Source organism: Gavialis gangeticus, unplaced genomic scaffold (genome assembly GCF_001723915.1).
Source record: "Gavialis gangeticus isolate Ggan-Ray unplaced genomic scaffold, GavGan_comp1, whole genome shotgun sequence".
Lineage (NCBI taxonomy): Eukaryota > Metazoa > Chordata > Crocodylia > Gavialidae > Gavialis > Gavialis gangeticus.
The window spans coordinates 15,307,631-15,317,425 of NW_017729016.1; the positions used below are offsets into that span (position 1 = coordinate 15,307,631).

General features: G+C 47.3%; 1 protein-coding gene across 2 annotated transcripts in view; it reads right to left on the reverse strand.

Annotated features, from left to right (window-relative positions):
* ADAP1 (ArfGAP with dual PH domains 1) overlaps positions 1–8,330 on the reverse strand; it is a 114,391-nt gene extending 106,061 nt beyond the window's left edge. The window contains exons 1-2 of one of the 2 annotated variants that reach the window (XM_019512912.1): positions 8,197–8,330; positions 2,367–2,458 (exon numbers count right to left, since the gene is read on the reverse strand). In XM_019512912.1, coding sequence (XP_019368457.1) covers positions 2,367–2,455 — 89 coding nt within the window. In that variant the 5' untranslated portion in view covers positions 2,456–2,458; positions 8,197–8,330. The remainder of the gene's footprint in view (positions 1–2,366; positions 2,459–8,196) is intronic. The other variant, XM_019512911.1, reaches the window with a different exon arrangement.
* Positions 8,331–9,795: the final 1,465 nt, after the last annotated feature.

Genomic DNA, 9,795 nt, shown 5'->3' on the forward strand with positions numbered 1-9,795 from the left:
GGGGGGGAGGAGGGGAAAGCACCATGCTCTTACTGATTCAGGGTGGGACCCGCAGGTGGAAGCTGCTGGATTCTGTCACCGACTGGCTCAGTGACCTTGGAAAAGTCACGTTACAGCCCTCTAGAGAACAGAGGTTGTACTAAATAACCAACGTTAACTTTCACACCTGAATTCATACAAAGAGTCCTTAATCACAAGTGAAATGCCATTGACCTTGATGGGAATCGCTCAAAGGAGGAGAGTTTACAGAGCCTACAGCTATAAAGCGATATAGCTGGGACTGGCCAAATGATCTGCTTTTAAGGGTGATAGGCAAGGATGTGGGAGTCAGGGGACAAGTTTTCAAAACTTGGGAGTGTTGTTTTGGAAGCCTGCTGTTGTGTTCCTTATCCGTGTGTTATTTGTCATTCATTGTAGGCTGCTCTCAGCCTTTCTGGATAAGGTGGGAGATTACTGGTATGAATAATGATAATAATAAATGCCAGCATGAAGCCCACAGGCCTGTCAGACGTAAGGCTAGAATCAGAGAGGTTTCGCATTCCCTGTAAATTAAGTCACTAAACCTTACCCCCCCCCTACAGAGAAAGAAATTCTGAGTAAAAAAGGCATAAAATTAGCACATATAATGCATACATATGTAAAGAAGCAATCTTTTCCCCTTTAAATGACAAGTCTTTGAGAGGGCAACTGAGCTTCCATAGTTCAGCCTGAATTTTTTTTTTATTTTTTCCTAATAAAATGAATGCAGTCTTAAAGGACCATGAAAGAGGTTTTTCTAATCGATCCTGAGAAACATTACTCTCTGCAACAAATGGGGCTCTGATTGAGCACCTGGGGGATGCTATGTGCTTTACTGATGGAGTCCAGTGTAGTAACTTTCTGAAAAGGACCAGGGTTTTTGAGGGATAAAGACGAAGCTGTTTTCCTTTATAGAAATAATCCCACTGAGATAAATGCTATGCACTGATCATGGCATAACAGAGCGATTTACCATCATTTTCCAATCATTCCTATAATTGCAAGTGCTGAGAATGGTTGCCAAGAATCATTTTAGAATAAAACCAAGATCTGCAAACACTTTGCAAATGAACAACTCTTTTTACTAGGTCTGGATACACGCTCTCACCCCTGGGGCTTCCAACATGGAGCATTGCAGAAGGGCTAGGTGTCAGACCAGATGATCAGTGGTGCCTACTAGCTTAAAATCTAAGGACACCTACAGAGAATCCTGTGAATCCTCCAAACTCTTCTCCTCATCTTGGGCCAAACAGTCTTGACTCAGTTTTAGTACTTCCCAGGATTGCTCAAGCTAGGAATGCACTTCCAAACTGATTAGCAAATCCTCCTTCTTCAACTCATCTCATTACCTGAAACAACATCTGCAGGGGTGACACAGCTGGGAGGAACAGTAGGTGCAGTCACCTGCCTTTCAGGCAATACTGGGTGCATTTACACAAGACGCTAAATGTGCAGTAGACATTAGCGCATCACAGCAAAAGCCATGCTAATGCACTGTAGAGCTGGTCTAATGCACATTAGTATCACTAAAAGACTGAGCCGGCACTACTGCACAGTAACGTACTGCACATTGAGTTAGTACCTGTTATAACAAGTACTAAACTTAATGCGCAGTAACAACAGTGCATTAATGCACTTGTAGACGTACCCGCTGTGACTCTGTCCTTGAGTGCATTTCCTTCCAGGGTCCCCATCCTGCAACCAGCTGACTACAAGAGTTGTCAAGATTGCTCATCCCCTTGCTGGATTGGGCCTTATGAATGAAGTGAAAGACCAATATACTCCAATTCTCTCTTTTCCTTCCCAGTGCTAGAGCAATATAATGTGGAACAGACTACGGGAGCTCAAGGAGGTCGGGTCTACAACTCCAGTACCTGCCTTGGGTGAACGGTGACTCCAGACACAACCATGGAGTGCCTCTCCGCACTTGTCCTAGCCCGAAACCTTATTTCCTGGACATACTGAGTTAGCTGTGGCACTAATAAAAACAGCATATTTCCAGTTGAGAGAGTAGCATCTTGCAGTATGTTTTCTTGAAGAAGAACTATTTAGAAAGATGGAGGCGTTAAAAATTGGCATTTTTATAGCGTTAGCTACTGAAGGATCTAGGGAGTGACCAAGCAATCGATTCCCCCTGCATCATCCAACTGTAGTTATTAAATAAGACTCCATGTGCGGTACAAGCCTCCCAGATAAATCCAGAAGAACAGATCTTCTCCAGGCCTTTTATAATTGAAACCCCACTGTGGTTTAAAATAAAAAGAAAAATCCTAAAACTAAAATATTAGAGGCAGCAGCTGAGAAAACAAATAAAGGCTGTTTACCAACAAAAATATTTAGTTACTTACTGACAGTCAAGATATGTTGGCTTGTAATAAAATGGTGGCATTTTAGATTCATACTTTGCCTTTGCTACATTGTTTCCATTCGAAGCCATAAACTGCAAAAGAAAAAAAAACAAACAGTAAAAATTGAGCAGTGTTAGCCCCGGTTTCCTCACCCTCCAAAATTTCTACAGAATAAAATGATACCATATGTCAGTGGGAGTCAACATTTCTGCTCCCTGCCTTGTGCTCCCTGCCCAACCTGCTGCTGTTTTCTGCTCCTTGCCCTACCTGCCATTGCACGGCCTGTCCCCTTCCCGATCTGCCACATGCCACGCAGAGGCTGGCCCAGGTCACTTCTGGCATGCGTGCCACCGATCGACCACCCCAGCCATGTTGCATACACTTATTAGATGGCTCCATGTGCGATACTTATGGACGGAAACACCAAGCCTACTAGGGATGTGTCCACAGGATGGGACCCAAGAGTCACACCACAGGGATGTGAAGCACTCTAAACATCTCATGTTCAATGTGTCCTGGGATGCAGGTTGGTACCACTCTCTCCACGGGCACAGAAAATGAAGGGATTCTCTGTAGTACGTCTGGCATGGAAAGCCCCACAGCAGACTGCTTATTACTTACAGGAGAAGTTCCCACTCCTCCCTCCAAATGAACCAGACTCAGCTGCCAGTTAGCTGGGTTTCTATCTCTTCTAACCAGCTGCTCTCAGGATGCTACACATCAGGGAGGGTACCGCAGAGGCTGGCAGAAGGGTGAGAATTAACAGCCTCCTTCCCACAAAGGTGGATGCTCCGTCTTGTTCACATCCACAGAACAAACCCAGGCATTGGTCAGACGTGAGAGATCCACACTGGTTTGCACGGGAGCCAAACGCATGTAAGCGAGGACACAATCTGACCACGTATATTCCATTTCACACTTGGGACACACAAAGTTTTGCCATCAAGCAACCGTCTCCTGCTGCGATCGGCACAATCTGACATCAAGCCTGCCCCCAGCTACACTCACACCCTAGACAGAGAGAGAGAGAACACCCTCCACTAATGATCCTTTGACTTTAAAAAAAAAAAAATCTGTAAATCCTTATGCTATTTGGGAGAGATTAAGTGATCAGCATGTGCAGGGCAAAACGCCAGAGCAATGCCACTCAAGTAACCCAGCTCTTTCGAGAGCTCCCTATGGCTGCTGGCGCATGAGGATCCACTGCCCTCAGTAATTACAGTGCACTGTAAGCAGATTCAGGCCCCTGCTACTAGGGCAGGGGTGGGCAATTATTGGGGCTGGAGGGTCACTTACCAAGCTTTATAGAGCTGTTGAGGACCACACACACGCACATGTGCAGACAAACATGTGCACACACAGGCACATGCAAGCAGACACACATACACAAGCTCCCCACACTCTCCCTGTACCCCTCCTCTCCCCCAAGTACCCAGCACATGGCTGGGTTGGGCAGGAGCCACACCAGCTGCACCCACACGGCCCGAAGGGGCACGTGGGGAACAAAGAGAGGCACAAACCCAGTCACGTGCAGCGGACTCAGGGTGGGGGAAGGTATGCAAGGAAAAGGGGGTCAGGAGCTTCAGGTAACCCAGGCCAGTGCTGCACTGTTCCCCCTTTCTCCCTGCACCCCCTCCACTGCCCCGAGACCCCAGCACACAGCCAGGCTGGGCCAGTGCCGCACTGTGTTCCCACATACCGGTTCAGGCCATGAAGACACAGCTGGATTAGCTGGTGAAGCTCCCGACTGACCTGGCCATGTGCCAGGGACTCGGGGCTGGAGTCAGGCCACATGCCAGGGTCAGGCAGGAGCCGCACTAGCTGCTCCAGCTGTGCCCACATAGCGCAGCCCAAAGCAGCGCGTGGGAACACAGCGCAGCACCATGTTAGCAGAGCCCGCACCCCAACCAGGCCCCAGGGTCCAGATAACCTCCGGCTCCTGGCCCTCTTTCCCTGCCAGCGGGGAGAACCAGACCCGAGCTTTGACTCTTGCTGGGGCAGAGTTGTCTGGTTTGCGAACAGCCGCATGGTCAGAGCTGTGCGCAGATAGCCTTCCCAGGGAGAAGCCTGGCCAGGAGCTCAACATCCCCTGACTTGGTGTCTACACTGCGGGCTGTGTGGTAGGGCGGGGAGGGGCAGGCTAGGACAGGGAATGGCTGCCTGGCCACTGGAGCTGCTCCTGCAACTGGCTAGAGCATGGGGAAGGAAGAAGGGCAAGAGGTGCCAAAAGCCAGGGCAGCTGTGGGCCAGATACAATTCATCTTCAGAGGAGCAGCCACAGGCCAGAGAGAATCATTTGGCAGGCCAGATCCAGCCCGCAGGCCACATTTTGCCCACCCCTGCATTAGGGGAAGAAGCTGTATGTCAAAGCTGTATTGACAAGAGTCCTTGCAGTTCACACCAGTGGGGGAGTGTGACCAGGGACTGACGATCTGCATGACCGCTCTCCTGAGACACGACCAGCTTGAGTCATGTTCCTTTGAAACACAGTGGAAAAGGAAGTCCAGCCGTTCTGGGGAGAGGCTTATGAAAGGCAAAGTGCTCCCCGATACAGTGCAAAATGTCTTCCTTGTCATTGCTGGACTTGGGGTGAGCCAATGAACCAGGGAGCACATCTTGCCATCAGCCCACATTGAGGATTCTCACCGGTGTGCAAGAAATGACAGGTCAAGGCCCAAAACAACCTGCCGTGGACTGGATGTTATTGAGTGCCGCTGGTTTTCTTACAGCTGTGCAATACAAGGCAGGAAGCATATAGCCATCCACTAAAGCCAATGAGAGTTTAACCAAACAAGAAGGGGGACAGGCTGACACGATCCCACCCCTTTGGTGTTTGCCCCAGTAAAGGTAAAGCGTATGGCTCTTTATGGCAGAACAAGACACGCTTATTTTTAACTTTAACATGGGACCAGCTTGGCAGGTATTTTTTCTTTCATTTAAAATTAGGCCAAACAATGACAAGATGCTATTACCGAATCTGAAATCATCCTGCAGATACTGGAAGATGCAGCCCTTAGAAATTTATAAATAGCCTGAAGAGCCTTAAAGCAGAACAGAAAGCAGAAGAGGTAGACTGCCACTAATTCCACACTTACTGTTTATAACACAGCACAGACGACGAAGTTGCCCTCCCACCTGCCAGCGCTGCAATACCAGGAAGCACTGAACCACAAGCAAGGAGCTGGGGACCTAGAGGCCTCAAGTTCTCTTCCTGCCTCTGACACTCAGTGGCCTACATCAGCGTTTCCCAACCTTTTTCGCCCCACTGCACACTTACCTAAATAAAGAAGCACTGCAACACACTGGACGCGGAGCGGGGGGGGGGGGCTTGGCCAGCTAGATGTTGATGGGGAGGGGTGGCGTGTGGCCAGCTGGACAGCGTTTTGGGCTGCAGCCACGCTCCCCATCTGTCTGTGTCCGCAGCAGGAGCAGGCTGGGGGCCGTGGCTCCAGCCCAAAATGCTGCAGCACACCTGTTGGGAAACACTGGCTTAAATAGAAAATAAGACTGCATGAAGCTTTGGTCCCAGATTCAATTCGGCAGAGATTCGACCTGATTCGGTGGCCAGATCTCTGAATCGGAAGACCCTTCAATCTCTCTGAATCGAATCTGAACCCTCCAAATCAATTCAGAAAGATTCAGAGATTTGGACGTAGACACAGCTTTAAATGTTTTTTCAACAAACCTCTAGGTAGCAGGGGCTGGTGAGTGCTGTGGTGCTGGGGTGCATGGAGTATCCCACAGAAGCGCGGGGGACTCCTCAGTGCACTCAGCAGCAGATCTGGAAGTGGACCAGAAGCACTTCCAGGTCCGCCAGGGAGTGCACAGGGCCCTCCCCTGTACCTCCCCGGCTCGGCAACTGGTGCCTCCTGGGTTGGGGAGGCACCCAGGGTCCTCCTGTGGCTGATCACTGAGCTGGGAGGGTGTGGGGAGCCCCCCGGTGCACTTCCCGGCAGACCCAAAAGTGGACTGGAAGTACTTCCAATCCACTTCTGGGCTACCTGCTGAGCACGTGGAGGGCCCCCCTGCACTCCTGTGGGATGCTCCATGCGCTCCAGCATTGCAGTGATCATGAGCTGCGCTGGTACCTCATATGTAGACACAGCTTTAAAAAAATTTTCTATGTCCAAATCACTGATTCTCTGAAACAGCATTGAATCTTCAGATTCGGATTTGGCCAAATCGAATCAGGGACAGTGATCCGAATCGATGAATCGAATCCCTGTCCCCAATTCAGGCCGAATCTGAATTGAGTAAGGCCCACTTTGCACACCCCTAACAGAAAACGCACTCCTAACACTTACTGAGCAGCAATTGATATCATCAGCCCTGTTCTATAAAATCGGGGAAAGTTAACATCCAGGACTGAAATTCTAACTCAATGAGAGATTCCCCACACCCCCACTGACTTCAATGGAGATCAGATGTCATGCAGTTTCTAAGATGTGGGCTCTGAATTTGGGGGCCATCAAGATACCTTGGGCCTGATGCTCAGAGGTCCTGGGTACTCGCAGTGCCCTCTGATGTCATAGGGGACACCAATGTGAGCTCCAGCTACTGTGAAGTAGCCAGCCAAGACCAGAGAAACCCAAGAGTCAGGGAACTTTGGAAAAGCTGAGCCCTCAAGTGACATACCTAAGGTCCCCACCATGCCACTGTCACAAGTAAGGCTAAAATCTAGGTTTGCTAAAGAAGAAACCAAGAGGAGGTAGTTTACTTAATAAATTGAGGCACCTTTAAAACTACTTACTACTACATCTCAGCAGCAACAGTCCCTGTGTAATGCGCAGTTGTTTGCTGTACTCTGACATGACAAACTTGCATGAGAATCCTGCATCCCCTGCCTGTATTGGCCTTCATTTCCTACTGATCTAATTCCATCAGTTGATAAGCTGGAAACCTACATGGCTACACATTTTCATGCTCCCCTGATTCAACAGCGAACGCTATCGGAATATAGAGACAGCTACTTCTTTCGATGAAACCCAAGCCAGCCACAGTTTCTCTCAGCAGAGGGTCTTGCAATATAGTGCAGACCCCAAGCTTTCAAAACATGAATAAATGCCTCCTGCCCCCAGTTTACATTGGGGTCACATGTTCAAGCTTTTCTATAATGGTCACCAAGACTATATCCTTTCTTTTAAAATAAAAGCCAATTTTTCTCATGTTAAAAAAAAAAAAAAAGTCACATGACTCCAGGAATTGAGACTGGTCAAATATAATAAACTCAAGATAAAGCAGAGCTGTTAAAAGCATCCTCCTTTTTTGACAGGGCTGTCATATGCAATGTCATCCACCAGATTGTGTTCATTCCACTTTTTTTTTTTTAATTGATGTATTTGCTATCACCGAGTTTAAAGCTTCTTGAGAGAGGATTAGGCAGGCAAGGCTCTTCTTGCGAGAGGATTGGGTTTCACAGGTAGAAGACTTTTTCTGGAAGAGACTTTGATAGAGTCTACATTCTCATCTTAGGGACAGCAATAACTATACAACAATTGGGTGGGAGAGGGATGATTGTCAACAATAAAATAAGGTTCAATGGGATGGTCTTTAGAAGGATTAGGAAATGAAGCTGACTTATTCCACGGTATAAACATCTTGTATCTGGAAAATGCACTTGTTGCTTGTTAGTTATTACATAGGCTGCACAAAGGATTACATTCATAGCTACAGAGCTCTCTCCCCCACCCTCAGAAATGGTTTCAGGGCCCTTATTTTGGTTTACTGGAACCAAAAGGCACAGCCTAGACTTGGCTGATGTTTGAACCCGTGATAAATAAGCCAGATTGCCCCTTCACAAGTTGTGTTTTGAATGTTAAATTCCACATACCTCAACTTGTGCATCATCCCACTCATCCAACTGGATAGATTTCAGTTTGCTGACTTGGGGAATACCGCGATGTAATCCGGCACAATTCAAACAGATGAACAGTCCTAGGCTGTAGGATGCCCAGTCCGGGTCTGAAAGCCAAAGGAAAATAGCATTACAATGAACTGGAGTACAAAACGTAGCAAGGAGGATGGGGGTGGAAGTGGAATACAAAATAATGCAATCTGGACATCTTCAAGGCTCAAGATACCTTTACAAAAGTGAAGTTCTCATTCTAAGAGTGCTCAATACACATATAAAATGTACATGCAAAAAGCAAACTTGAAAGTCTGACCTTCAAAATGATCAACAGTGCATTTGCAAATATCTGGTCCTCCTTATGTTTGCACAAAGCTACCTTTGCATGCACTAGGGCAGCAATTGCATGCACAAATTGCATGAATACAAATTGCACATCTAATTGCATAAATAACTATCACAAAATTCACTCTCTCTTTATTCTCTGCATTTGCACAGGAAACAAAGAGACTTTCTACATTTTCTTGATAAACCCACCTCCTACTAAGAACCTGAGGCACAGTACACAACAATAAAATATATTAAAAAATTCAACTAAGAAAGTCATAAAAAGCCAGTGAGACATCACGAGAATACAGAAGTTCTAGCGCTGAGGCTCACAGTCACTGACATGACATGACAGGAAAGGCATCTGAGCCAGGAGAGTTTTTCAACCTTCGAGTGGAAGAGAGTTACCCCTGAACATGAACTAGATTGCATTTCCTAAAACAAAGGGTTCAAATAATCTGAAGAGATTAACAGAGAAAAACAACAACTGCCAGGCTAGGACCCCCACACACCAGCCTCCTCCTGCATCGCAACAATCCCAATACAAGAAGCTTTGGTTGAACTCCAAGTAATAAATGTCAGCTCTCACAAGTCCACCTGAATCCAAGAAGAAGAGTTTCCTTCCAAGCAACTAAATCAGTTGCAAAACTGTCATACAAGTCCACTTTTGCACCTCTATTCCCAATTTAGGGCCTGATCCCACCATATCCCCAGAGCAGCCAGACATCCTTACCCCTGCTGAAGTCCATAGGGGCAGAGGCGCACTTTGCACTGGATCAGGCCATCGGTGACTACGGGGGATGGGGGACAACTCTATCACTCTCCTGCAGAGTCAGAATTTGTTTATTCTCTTGCAGTAATTATGCTAAACATTTACTCTACACAGGGCAGTAATTATTTATAACAAGCAAGGGAATAGTCTTTCTCCTTATACATATTTAATGGTCCACTTTTATTGCAATTAGTCTGACAGAGCTGAAGGAATCAGCTTAAGAAGGCAATGGTTGAGGAGACGCCAGCTACACAGCAACCCTAGTTTTCTCCTGTCAGCTTGGGGAAATTGCTTGGTCTTCTCTTTCAGAGTGAACCACATGAACTGCATTCCCTGCTGCACCCCAAAAGATGCACGCTTGGCACCCTGCAGCTTTGTTATTCAAATCAAGCAACGTTAATTGTCGCAGTCAGATCCTATTATGGCCCACTTTGGGGCCCACGCTAGATGGGAACCAAACACTCGGTTATTACCAGTCCCAC